The 14371-nt window shown below is 44.4% G+C and overlaps 1 protein-coding gene across 9 annotated transcripts in view; it reads right to left on the bottom strand.

Annotated features, from left to right (window-relative positions):
• LOC140717105 (ankyrin repeat and SAM domain-containing protein 1A-like) overlaps nt 1-14371 on the bottom strand; it is a 460793-nt gene that overhangs the window by 292022 nt on the left and 154400 nt on the right. For all 9 annotated transcript variants that reach the window (XM_073030322.1, XM_073030323.1, XM_073030327.1 and 6 more), the window contains one exon: nt 9857-9932. In XM_073030322.1, coding sequence (XP_072886423.1) covers nt 9857-9932 — 76 coding nt within the window. The remainder of the gene's footprint in view (nt 1-9856; nt 9933-14371) is intronic.

Raw genomic sequence — 14371 nt, 5'->3', positions numbered from 1 at the left:
AAGGAGCTTAAGAAGGGGCTCAGAAGAGCAAGGAGGAGGCATGAGAAGGCCTTGGTGAGTAGGGTAAGGGAAAACCCCCACGGCATTCTTCAATTATGTGAAGAACAAAAGGATGACGGGAGTGAAGGTAGGACCAATTAGAGATAAAGGTGGGAAGATGTGCCTGGAGGCTGTGGAAGTGAGCAAGGTCTTCAATGAATACTTCTCTTCAGTACTCACCAATGAGAGGGAACTTCTGACTGTGAGGACAGTATGAGTCAGGTTGATGTTCTGGAGCATGTTGATATTAAGGGAGAGGAGGTGTTGGAGTTGTTAAAATACATTAGGACAGATAAGTCCCCGGGGCCTGACGGAATATTCCCCAGGCTGCTCCACAAGGCGAGGGAAGAGATTGCTGAGCCTCTGGCTAGAACTTTTATGTCCTCGTTGTCCACGGGGAAGGTACTGGAGGATTGGAGGGAGGCGAATGTTGTCCCCTTGTTCAAAAGAGGTAGTAGGGATAGTCCGGGTAATTATAGACCAGTGAGCCTTACGTCTGTGATGGGAAAGCTGTTGGAAAAGATTCTTACAGATAGGATCTATGGGCAATTAGAGAATCATGGTCTGATCAGGAAGTCAGTGAAGGGCAGATCGTGTCTAACAAGCCTGTTAGAGTTCTTTGAGGAGGTGAACAGGCATATAGATGAGGGTAGTGCAGTGGATGTGATCTGCATGGATTTTAGTAAGGCATTTGACAAGGTTTCACACAGTAGGCTTATTCAGAAAGTCAGAAGGCATGGGATCCAGGGAAGTTTGGCCAGGTGGATTCAGTATTGGCTTGCCTGCAGAAGGCAGAGGGTCGTGGTGGAGGAAGTACATTCAGATTGGAGGGTTGTGATTAGTGGTGTCCCACAAGGATCTGTTCTGGGACCTCTACTTTTTGTGATTTTTATTAACGACCTGGATGAGGGGGTAGAAGGGTGGGTTTTCAAGTTTGCAGAGGACACAAAGGTTGGTGGTGTTGTAGACAGTGTAGAGGATTGTCGAAGATTGCAGAGAGACATTGATAGGATGCAGAAGTGGGCTGAGAAGTGGCAGATGGAGTTCAACCTGGAGAAGTGTGAGTTGGTACATTTTGGAAGGACAAACTCCAAGGCAGAGTATAAAGTAAATGGCAAGATACTCAGTAGTGTGGAGGAGCAGAGGGATCTGGGGGTACATGTCCACAGATCCCTGAAAGTTGCCTCACAGGTAGATAGGGTAGTTAAGAAAGCTTATGGGGTGTTAGCTTCCATAAGTCGAGGGATAGAGTTTAAGAGTCGCGGGGTATTGATGCAGCACTATAAAGCTCTGGTTAGGCCACACTTGGAGTACTGTGTCCAGTTCTGGTCGCCTCACTATAGAAAGGATGTGGAAGCATTGGAAAGGGTACAGAGGAGATTTACCAGGATGCTGCCTGGTTTAGAGAGTATGCATTATGATCAGAGATTAAGGGAGCTAGGGCTTTACTCTCTGGAGAGGAGGAGGATGAGAGGAGACATGATAGAGGTATACAAGATATTAAGAGGAATGGATTCAATATAATGACGTATCAGTAGTTTCAATATAATTATGGAGAAGGATAGGTCTGGACCCAGGGTTGAGATTTTTGATTGGAGAAAGGCTAACTTTGAGGAGATGCGAAAGGATTTAGGAGTGGATTGGGACTCTTCCCCAGCGCATCACTGCTCAGTACAAGAGGACATGGCTTTAAGGCAGGGGTGTCAAACTCATTTTAGGTCACGGGCCGGATTGAGCAAAATGCAGCTTCATGCAGGCCGGATCAGTCGGACGCGTGCGAACGCAGCTTTCGTTGCCTCCGTTTTTTTAGCCTGCTCTCATGTGTCTCAGTCTCTGCTATAACTACAAAGTGTTTCACTTTACAAATTCCGTTTCTTATGAAGAAGACTGCCGAATAAACACTAAAAACCCTGAAAACCTGGTACCTGAATAAACTCAGCATTAGCCATATCATATGCCATAGGCGCTTCGATTACTGGGGCCAGCTTTAATAGTAATTAGATATTATCTCGCGGGCCAAAGATAATTCCACCGCGGGCCGGATTTGGCCCGCGGGCCTTGAGTTTGACATATATGCTTTAAGGTAAGGGGAGGGAAGTTCAAGGGGTATATTAGAGAAAGGTTTTTTTACTCAGAGTGGTTGGTGCGTGGAATGCACTGCCTGAGTCAGTGGTGGAGGCAGATACACTGGTGACGTTTAAGAGACTACTAGACAGGTATATGGAGGAATTTAAGGTGGGGGGTTATATGGGAGGCAGGGTTTGAGGGTTGGCACAATATTGTGGGCCGAAGGGCCTGTAATGTACTGTACTGTTCTATGTTCTATGAATGAAATTCAGTCCCTTGCGAGGGGTGACATAGAAACAGGCGATTAGAACTGAGAAATTCTAAAGGCAAAAAGACCCTAATGGGAGTTATCTACAGGCCCCCAAATAGTAGCCTGGACATAGGGTGCAAGTTGAATCAAGAGCTAAAATTAGCATGTCGCAAAAGTAATGCTACGGTTGTAATGGGGGATTTTAACATGCAGGTAGACTGGAAAAATCAGGTTGGTACTGGACCCCAAGAAAGGGAGTTTGCGGAGTGCCTTCGAAATGGATCCTTAGAGCAGCTTGTACTGGAGCCTACCAGGAAGGCGGCAATTCTGGATCTAGTGTACTGTAATGAACTGGATTTGATAAGGAAATTCGAGGTAAAGGAGCCATTAGGAGGTAGAGACCATAATATGATAAGTTTTAAACTACAATTTGAGAGGGAGAAGGGAAAATTGGAAGTGTCAGTATTACAGTTGAACAAAGGGGACTATGGAGCCATGAGGGAGGAATTAGCCAAAGCTGACTGGAAGGATACCCTAGCAGGGTGACAATGAAACAACAATGGCAGGTATTTCTGGGAATAATACAGAAGGTGCAGGATCAGTTCATTCCAAAGAGAAAGAAAGATTCTAAGGGGAGTGGGAGTGACCGTGGCTGACAAGGGAAGTCAAGGACAGTATAAAAACAAGAGAAGTATAACATAGCAAAGATGAGTGGGAAGCCAGAGGATTGGGAAACTTTTAAAGAGCAACAGAAGATAACTAAGAAGACAATATGGGGAGAAAAGATGAGGTACGAAGGTAAGCTAGCTAAGAATATAAAGGATAGTAAAAGCTTCTTTAGGTATGTGAAGAGGAAAAAATTAGTTAAGACCAAAGTTGGGCCCTTGAAGGCAGAAACGGGTGATTATGGGGAACAAAGAAATGGCAAACAGGTACTTTGGATCTGTCTTCACTAAGGAAGACACAGACAATCTCCCAGATGTAATAGTGGCCAGAGGACCTAGGGTAACGTTGGAACTGAAGGAAATTCACATTTGGCAGAAAATGGTGTTGAGTAGACTGATGGGACTGAAGGCTAATAAATACGCAGGGCCTGATGGTCTGCATCCCAGGGTACTTAAGGAGGTGGCTCGAGAAATCGTTGGCGCATTGGTAATCATTTTCCAATGTTCTATAGATTCAGGATCAGTTCCTGAGGATTGGAGAATAGCTAATGTTATCCCACTTTTTAAGAAAGGAAGGAGAGAGAAAACAGGGAATTATAGACCACTTAGCTTGACATCAGTAGTGGGGAAAATGCTGGAGTCAATTATAAAAGATGAAAGAGCGGCACATTTGGAAAGCAGTAACAGGATCGGTTTGAGTCAGCATGGATTTATGAGGGGCGAAATCATGCTTGACTATGCTGGAATTTTTTGAGGATGTAACTATTGTACAATGTACTGTGTATGTTAATCAAAATGGCTTCTTTGTTTTGTTAAGAGTAGGAATGCTTCTTTGTATGATAAGTGCTTTCTCTCGCAGTTGTTTAGCTTTAGACTTGCTGATATCGGGATTGTATTCATTTGTTGACCAATGGGGAATGTTATTTTGTCTTGTAGGTCTGGGAGCGGGGGTTTCGCGGTCTTTTCAGGGGAGTCGGGAAGAAGACGCCGAGGAAGGTGGACGTGCGCTGCACTGCTCGGTCGACCACCCGGGTGGTTCCAGGTGCGAGGACGTGGAGGTTGGAGGAAAGTGACGAGGGGTTGAATGGTTCGATATTTGAGCTGCAACGATGTGCACTAAACTGACTGAGCTTTAAGTTGGCGCCTTTTACTTTATTTTCTTTTCCTTCATATATATTGTATTGCATAGTACTCTTTTAGTTTTAGTAAAATCTTTAAAGTGTATTCCATAACGGTATCTGGTGTGAGTTTGATATGGTGTGTGTGCGCACGGCATAAACTTGATTCCCACAGCACCTGTGTGTACGGGAGGTGGGGTTGGTGAGTAGCTGGATCTCCTTTTCCCCTAGACATATACCAGCCTGTTGGGTAGGTGTTACATTCGTGGGGTGCTCGTCCCGGGATTGGATTGTCAGGGGCTGTGGAATCGCGCAGGCAGCAGTGCGGAGATGGACAGAAATAAGATTGTTAGCTGGTGCGAGTTGGAAGATGTACCAGTGCAGTATGCCTGTGTAGTGAGCAGAGTGGATTTTCGAGTTTCGGGAGATGCGTTAGTGCGGGGGTTAAGTTTGTTAAAAGGTATGGGGCAGGTAGAATTGGTAGCTAGATGGTGTGGTAAAGAGGTAGAATCTAGTTGGGTGTTGGTTCGTACGAGTGCTGATGTCTTGACGTTGGAACTGCCAGCGACGGTCAGTGTTCCGGGGGAGGCAGGGCCGTGGGGGCTCCACATCCTCTCCGAGGATGAGCTAGAACTAGAAGTGACCCCCAGAGAGGTGCCCGTCACTAGTAATGGGAGGTCAGAGGAGGGAGGCGTGACCAGGCCCCCCCCCCCACCCCCCCAGGGACGGTGAAGGCCTTGGAGCTGGCAGCCGCACTGAACTCCCTGGTGAGAGTGGCCGAGAGGCCACGGCTGAAGCTGGGGGTGTTCTCAGGAGCCAAGCCTACTCCGGATGGGGAGGTGGACCTGGATCGAGCATACGTCCTTGATGTTAGAGGAGTGGCCAGGCTCAGAGGAGGAGAAGAGGCAGCGATTGGTGGGAAGTTTGAGGGGTTCGGCAGCCTAAACAGTCCGGGAGTTGAAAGCTGAAAAGCCTGGGGCTTCAGTGGAGGAATGCATAGAAGTTTTGGAGGGAGCGTTTGGGTTGTCAGGGGAACCCTGGCTGCTTTTAGCAGAGTTCCAATGTCTGGAACAACGGAGAGGGGAAAAGCTCTCTGAGTTTCGGATGGAGGGGATGCTTACGGGGTTGCGGCACCGGGTGGGTAGTGAAGGCGCCTGATGTGGCTAGCATGAGGATGAGTCAGATATTCAGTGGCTCTCTGGAGGAGGACAAGGACTATCCGGCAGGCTTATAGAAAGGGCCCCCCTCCATCATTCGGGCAACTGATTAGAAAGGTGCGGGAGGAAGAGAGAGCGTTGGGGCGGAAAAGGGGCTCGGGCCACCAGCAGCAATCCTCAGCGATACAAGAAGTGGTGGCTGGGTGGAGGACTGAAAACCCCCAGGAGAGTAGGGACCCCCCCTCTGGAGGGGAAGGACAGGGAAGGTACCCACTCCTGGGGGCGGCCCGTGCAGTGGGTTGGGAGCGGGGGCCGTCTTGGGAGAGGAGGGACGGCGGGCAGCGTGTGCTTTAACTGTGGGAAAGATGGGCATTTCAGGCAGGACTGTGGGCGGCCGAGGGTGTGCTATAGCTGCGGAGGGGAGGGACACTTTCGGCGGGATTGTGAGAGACAAGGAGTCCCGCAGAGGGCAAGCCCCCCTGCGACTAAGAAGGGAGAGGTGTCGGGAAACTTAGGAGAGGCTCAGTGAGGGAACGGACTGGAGCACGTTCCCAGAGATCAGCAAGGGGACCACCGGGTGCCCACGCCTTTATTCCAGATGGGCTGGTAGGACCCGGTGCCAGTGTGCCTCTACGGATAGAGAGAGTTTACGCAAAAGCCGTTCTTGATACTGGATCGCAGGTGACCTTATTGTACCGGTCGTTCTACAACCAATATCTAAAGCATTTGCCCTTAACCCCATTTGACGCCCTGCAGATTTGGGGTGTGAGCGAGGGTGATTACCCGTACGATGGGTACCTATCAGTGAGATTAGAGTTCTCGGACGGCGATGTGGGAGTGTCCGAAGCCATTGAGACGTTGGTGTTGGTGTGTCCTGACCTGGTGGAAACCGGTGGTGCTGCCCTCCTGGTGGGGACTAACTCCCCCGTTGTGTGATGGCTCCTGGGAGCTTGTAAGGAGAAAGGGGGGGGGGGGGGGGGAACACTTTCTGGAGACCATCTCGGTGCATCCAGTGTTTTGAGCAGTATTCGAAGAAGGGGTTGCCCCCCAAGGGCTGGACCCAGAGTGTAAATGAGGGACGGTGTGGTGTACGCAGGCTTCGGCCCGAAACGTCGTCACTACCTCCTCCCATAGATACTGTCTGGCCTGCTGAGTTCTGCCAGCATTTTGTGTTTTTATTTATTTCCAGCATCTGCAGATTCACTCGTGTTGCCTCTGTCCCATCCAGTCCTTTTATGGTATGGGTTTCCCAGTCAATGTGTGGACAGTTAAAATCACCTACTATATCTATCTACTAATTTCTTCCTCTAAATCCCGCAGACTGTTGGCTAGTCTGTAATATAGCCCTATTAAAGTGGTCATACCTTTCTTCTTATTTCTACCCATCAGAATGCCTCACTACACGAGTTCTCCAGTCACTCTTCGCAGAGCACTGCCCTGACATTTTCCCTGACTGGTAACGCAACCATTCCTCCTTTAATCTCTTCTGCTTTTCACCTCTAAAACAACAGAACCCCAGAATATTGAACTGCCAGTCCTGCCCCTCCTGCAACCAAGTCTCACTAATGGCTACAATATCACAATTCCAGGAGTTAATCCATGCTCCGAGCTCATCCACCTTTCCTACGATATTTCTTGCATTGAAATATAGGCAGCTCAGGACACCATGCTCAACTTTTTGATTCCTGACTTTGTCTGAGGTCTTACCAACATTTCCAAAAAACTTCAGATAATTAGGACAGCCACTTAATTGGGCCAAAATGTACTGGTCCTGATGTGTCCAAAATAACTAGAATCCACTGTATATAATTTGAATAGGCCAGGACACTTTTTGTGAAAAATTCAGTGCTGGATCTGTAGACTAAATAACTCTGAAAAGACTAGCAATTGACTGTTAACACATATAGAAGAGTAGCTGGGTATCGAAGATCTCAACAAGAAGTTCTGGTTCTCATTAAAATTAGGGTTAGTCTGATAAAAATGGCTTTGGTAAAGGAGACATCAGTTTCTTTCCTATGAGATAGATGGCAAAGGCTTGCTGGGGACAAATAATTACCAGCCATGCATTATCTTCTCAACTGAGTGATGCATGGACTGAAGGAGGGGACTCTCTGGGAGGGAGACTGTGGTGGGGGGGGAGCAGGTATCTATGTTTCAAGCTGAACAAAAACAACCACATACTGCAGAAAGGAATCAACCAATCTGCATTTAGTTTCTCCACTATACAAAGCATCACTTTATGAACACCAAATGCAGTACACCCAATTGGATGTCATTTGTTGGCAGCGGCAATTGAATGCCAAAGTAGGAAGGTTTGCTTCAGCTTTATAAAGCACTTATGAGACTTTATCTGAAGTACTATGTACAACGTTGCTATTTTTGTTAAGGGAGGATACTGATACACTGAAAATAGAGCACCAACTGGGTGTTGGACATCCTAACAAATAGACCACAGATAATCAGGATACACAACCACTCCTCCCTCATCATCGATCTTCAACCTGGGTGCCCCCCAGAGCTGTGCACCGAGCCCATTCCTATACACTGCTCACATATGACTGTATGGCCAAGCACCTGAGTAATCACATTGTCAAATTCGCCAATGACACAACAGTGGTAGGCTCATCACCAACAACGATGAGGCGACTTACAGAGAGGAAATGGAAGGACTCAAGGCTTGTTGACAGGCAAATAACCTCTTCCTCAATGTCAACAAGACAAATGAGATGGTTATCGACTTTAGGAGAACTCACTCCAGCAACACAGCAATGGAAACTGCAAGCAGTTTCAAAGCTTCTGGGCACGCACAGCTCATACAACCTCACATGGTCCCGGAACATATTATACACAATCAGGAAAGCTACTTTAAAAAGTCTGAGGAGAGCTGCACTATGCACATGCCATTCTACAAATGCGCAGAAGAGAGCATCCCAACAAGTTGTATCACTGCATGGTATGGAAACTGCACTGTGGCAAATACAGTATTGACAATACAAATAGTGTGTCCTTGTTGATGGGTAAGCTGGTTCCAGTGATGTGTTGGGCAGTTTTGACAACCCGTTTTAGATCGCGCGCATGAGAGAGGGGGAGGGGGAGGGGAGAGAGAGGGAGAGAGAGGGGGGAGAGGGAGGGAGAGGGAGGGAGAGAGAGAGAGAGAGAGCGCGCACGAAAAGAGCTATTAACATCATGAAGGATCCCGCCCTTCCGGCTCATGGACAGTTTGTCCCACTCCCATCTGGGTGGAGGCTACATTGCATCCACACTGTTCAAGTTCAACTCTATTATTAAACTGTACATATATACAATAAAACAAAACAATGTTCCTCTGGGTCTTGGAGCACCCACAAAACATCTAACACATGGCACATAAACCAAAGTATTACCATAATAAGTTAATTTAAAAAATTCACAATGCATGCAACACAGGTAAACAGTAAACAGCATGCTGACCTACTGATGAGACCTCAGTGGTGATAGGGTATTTATTAGTCTCACAACCTGAGGGAAAATGCTGTTACCCAGTCTGACAGTCCTATTTCAGCTCCTTTCTGATGGTCATGGGTCAAGTAGATTGTGGTATGGGCGGTGCAATCCTCAACAATGTTTTGGGCCCTACGTTTGCAATGCTCCTGGTAAATGTCACAAACAGGGGGATGGAAGACCCCGGCAATTCTCTTGTGGTCTGATACCCAATGGTCCCTCTAACTTGAAGAGACCAGAGTGAGCAAAAATCAGAGGGGAGAGGGGACCTGTGGCATGACAAACTGTCAGGTAAATAATAGGTTTTGTTGACTACAGGTCATGATCTCTCTTTGTGTGTTTTGCTATTGCTGGAGGGTGGTGGGAATTGACGCTTTTTTGCTGAAATGGTTGGGGGAAGATTAAGCTTGCTGCTGCTTGTACAGAGGAGGGGTGAGAGGGAACTTCAGGGTTCTGGCATTTTTCTGTCATTTGTCCTTTTGGGGTGGTTCTGTTTTCATGGATGTCTACAAAGACTAAGTATTTCAGGTTGTATACTGTACACATTCTCTGAGACAATTTCAAATGGTTCCATTTATTATCAAAGGAATTTTCTTCTTCAAAAAGATTTTGGATACAGAATTGGAATATCTTTAAGGCAGAGGTAGATAGATACATGATAAGCAAAGGGTGAAAGATTTCCAAAGGAAGGTGAGAAAGTAGAATTCAGAATACAATCAGATATTTGTAAATGGTGGAGAAGGCTTCAGGAGATTAGTGGACTACCGACTATTAATTATTGTGATGAAAAATAATGGAAAGGAGAAAGTACATTTCATTGGTAAGTGGCTCAATGCCACAAATGGCAGAGCTGGTTTTCGTAAAGAAGAAAATCAAAAGGCTTAAGGCCTTTAATACAAAACTATTGTGTGACCATCTGTATACCAATAGGTATGTAAAACCAAAATAGCTAATAAACAAATTGAGAATTAACTCCCACATCATTTATAGGACTTAATATTATTGAGGTGCATTAAAAACAACAACAGCTGTTCATTGAAAAATTATTTGATACTCTGGGATTCAAAAACAGGGACTTACCAGAAGCTAAAAGTATCTGGACCACATCTGTCTTTCCAAATAACGCAGCTTCATGAAGTGCACTACCCTTCTCTGTCTGAAGATTGAGAAAGTGGAAAAAGGAATAATTTTGTTTTCCATTTAAACAATTTTTTTTCCTGACCTTTGAAGCAAGTTACTGAACTTTGCACACAAGAATTATAAACAATCACATTTATTTTTATTTTTCTACTATTCCTCTCTTCGTCTAACTCATTAAACAGTTCAAGAGGCATCCTTATCTTGTTTATATAGCTATTCATTACATGTTATAAGTCAACTGCAGCAGCTGGGAACAACACAACTCCTTTCTTACCCAAGTCGAAACTAATACCTATCAGAAGATTTTTCAAAGCTATTATTAGATTTAACTTACTCCTTGGGCCCTGTGAAAAGCAAATTAAAATTCCACAGGTGACTCAATTGAGATTGGGTTAGTCATGAGAATCAATCCAAAAATCAAAGTCACACTGGATCAGAAGTAGAGAGAGTGAGCAGCTTCAAGTTCCTGGGTGTCTAGATCTCTGAGGATCTAAGCTGGTCCCAACATATTGATGTAGTCATAAAGAAGGCAAGACAGTGGATATACTTTATTAGGAGTTTGAATAGATTTGGGTTGTCAACAAATATGCTCAAAAACTTCTATAGGTGTACCGAGGAGAGCATTCTGACAGGCCGCATTACTGTCTGGTATGGAGGGGCTACTGCACGGGACCGAAAAAAGCTGCAGAAGGTTGTAAATCTAGTCAGCTCCATCTTGGGCACTAGCCTACGAAGTACCCAGGATATCTTTAGGAAGCGGTGTCTCAGAAAGGCAGCGTCCATTATTAAAGACCTTCAGCAGCCAGGGCATGCACTTTTCTCACTGTTACGATCAGGTAGGAGATACAGAAGCCTGAAGGCGCATACTCAGCGATTCAGGAACAGCTTCTTCCCCTCTAAATATACAGTATTTGTTTTTGCACATTTTTAATCATCTATTCAATATATGTAATTGATTTACTTGTTAATTCATTGTTTTATTTACTATTCTTTCTCTCTCTCTCTCTGCTAGATGATGTATTGCATTGAACTGCTGCTGCTAAGTTAACAAATTTCACGTTACATGCTGGTGATAATAAACCTGATTCTGGTTCTGATTCTGATTTTGTCTCAGAGCCATGTCAATTACACATTGTTTCATCAACAAAATAAGATAGAATTGAACCTCAAGAGTGTTTGCAGATAACTATTATGGGTACTTATTTAACAGAAGTTATAGATTATTTATAATATACTGTATTGAACTACCATATTTAATAAAATGATACAAATATATTGTTTAATGATATAATCAATTCTGTATTAATATATAGACTTTACCAATGATTTGAAATTCTAAAAAGATCAAGATTATTCATTGTTAAAATTTAGTCACTCTCTTGATAGCTCACAAGTTTTATTTACTATTACAATGAATCCCTGTAATTATTCAACAGAATAATTTTGTTCTCTATAATACATTTTAACTTCCCACACTGCAAGGCCCCTTACTTAACTATGGCTTCAAGGTGCAAGTGACGCTACACTGATTTCTCATTTTTTTCTCCCTTTTACAACTTCCAGTTGATGGTACTCCCACTTTTTCTCTGTTGCCCACCAAAGGAAGGTGAAAAAGTAGAATTGAGAATACAATCAGATGTTTGCAAATGGTAGAGAAGGCTTCAGGAGATGCATTGACCTCATCCAGCTTTTGCGGTCTTTACTGGACATTTCTTTTCTCCTGTCACCTATTCATCAAATCTTATATTTTTTTGTTCTTCTAACTTAGCAAACTTACCTGCCTTTTCTGGTTTCCTGATAATATCCATTTTGGCATTAGTCAACCATCTTCTCAGTTTTGCAACTATTCATTGGCTTACTGCCTCCATAGTGAGTGGCTAGTGCCACCTAAGGCCCATATGACTATTGAAAGGTCTATGCTTCTTTAAAAGGAGAACTATACTGTGCTTGGAGTGGGTTCTAATTTGAAACATGGGAGGGACTTGCTTAATGATAGATAGATAGATAGATAGATAGATAGATAGATAGATAGATAGATAGATAAAACATGCTTTTCCAACATTATACAGATGTTCTAATTAGGATGGTGGAAAGTTTGTGCTCAGGGAGCCTGAAGTTTTCACAATCATTGAATTTCTTACATTGTAGCTCGCATATCCCTAGATTTGGTAAATATTAAACACAGGTGCTGCAGTGTATAAAAACCAATGATTTCAACTGTGTTGTCAAGGTTGTCAATCAAATGAACTGAATTGACTTTATTACTTACATCCTTCATATACATGAGGAGTAAAAAGCTTTATGTTACGTCTCCGTCTAAACGGGCAATGTGCAATTGATAGTAATTTATAATAAATTGTACGTACAACAGGATAGTCAATATAACATAGAAATACAGTTGCGTCAGCATGAATTAAGCAGTCTGATGACCTGGTGGAAGAAGCTGTCCCAGAGCCTGTTGGTCCTGGCTTTTATGCTGCGACCATTTCCCAGATGGTAGCAGCTGGAACAGCTTCTGGTTGGGGTGACTCGGATCTCCAAAAATCCTTCGGGCCCTTTTTACATACCTGTCTTTGTAAACATTCTGAATAGTGGGAAATTCACATCTAGAGTCCACATCACTCTCCGCAGAGTCCTGCGATTTAGGGAAGTACAGTTCCCCTAGCAGGCAGTGATGCAGCCAGTCAGGATGCTCTCAATTGTACCCCTGTAGAAAGTTCTTAGGATCTGGGGGCCCACATCACACTTTTTCAACCGTCTGAGGTGAAAAAGGTGCTGTTGTGCCTTTATCACTACAGAACCAGTAGGAACACAACACGTGAGATCCTCGGCGATGCTTATGCCGAATAACTTAAAGCTGTTCACCCTTCCAACCCCGGATTCACTGATGTCAATAGGGGCTAGCCTGTCTCCATTCCTCCTACAATCCATAACTAGCTCCTTTGTTTTTGTGACATTGAGAGAGAGAGGTTGTTTTCTTGACACCACTGTGTCAGGGTGATGACTTCTTCTCTGTAGGCTGTCTCGTTATTATTTGAGATTAGGCCAATCAAAATGTACACTTAACTTCAATAATGTAGTGCAGCATTTAACAAATACTCAAAATCTCCTCATGGTTTAAGGCTACACACACCCTTAAACCATCAGTAGTCAGAATACTACAGCACAGAAATTGTCCCTTTGACCCATCTAGTCCATGACAAACTGATCTTGTCTTGTTCCAACTACTTGCAGCTGGCCCATGTCCCTCCGAACCCTTATCATCCATGTACCCATCTAAACTTCCCTTGAATGTTTCAATTGAATCCACATCCACCATTTCCACTGGCAGCTCATTCCACCCTCAACACCCCGAGTGAAGAAGTTTCCCCTCAGATTCCTTTCCAATATTTCACCTCTCATCCAAAACCCATGACATCTACTTCTAATCTCACCCAACTCTGTATGCATTCACCCCATCTATATCCCTCATAACTCTAAATACTTCCGATAACTGTCTCTTGTCGTTGCAGAGGAAGGTAGTGGGGATAAGCTCCCACTACCAAGTAAATGCTCCCAATGGCATGCACCTCTGACAACCAAGTCTAACTCCTGGCCTTTGTGTTGGTTTAGCTTCTAAGCCCAGCAGAACCATTTTTACTGACAGTAGAAACCCGAAACAGGTTACCAGGGCCATAAAACCTGTCGATCCAGGCAGATGAGGCTCATCAGCCATGGCTGGCAGCTCACCAAGGAGAAGGGAAACTTTGATCTCAAATCTCATCAGCTTTGAGGCTATGCCCACTCACAGGGAAGGCTTCAGGGGTAAACTCCGAGGAAAAATCCAGAGCTGGGGTCCCTAAGACAGTCCAATGTTGAGTTCAATGCTGACTGGCAACTACTGCAATGCCACTGCTGGCAAACTGCAACAATCTCTGCCGTTCCTTTGGATTCATCAGCTGTGCGGAGAAGGGAAGCCTGCTGCATGGACAACAGCTTGCTCTCCATATCGTACTGCCTTGGGCTTTCATACTGACTTGCATAGCACACAGACAGCTAGGATGCAATATCCATCGTCAACCCTGATCAATAGAGGGCCATTTCTACGGACATTTAGATTGTACTTGTGCAATCTATTGTATTCTTGTATAACTTTATCTATAGAGATCTACAATTGACTTTAACTTGTTTTGGAGGTTGGGAGTTTTTATTGAAGGCCTCCCTATTGGTTGATTCATAGTTTAAGTTTTGCTTTTTTTTTCTGTAAATGGTTGATAAGTACTCTTTTCGAATCTATAATTTTCCTCTTTTCTCCCTCCCTTTTTTTTCTTTTAATCTTCTATAATTTTTCGCAGGTAAGTTAGTTTTGGTTTTCTTTTGATTTTCTTTGTATTAAGTCTCACACTTCTGCTGAAGCTGTTCCTATTTGTTATGTTTTCTAGTGCATAAACTAGTTACCATTTGCTATAGTATTTA

This window comes from Hemitrygon akajei, chromosome 27 (assembly GCF_048418815.1).
Source record: "Hemitrygon akajei chromosome 27, sHemAka1.3, whole genome shotgun sequence".
NCBI classification, from domain to species: Eukaryota; Metazoa; Chordata; class Chondrichthyes; order Myliobatiformes; family Dasyatidae; genus Hemitrygon; species Hemitrygon akajei.
Note: the sequence above shows the minus strand (reverse complement) of the source record. Positions and strands in the feature narration are given on the sequence as shown.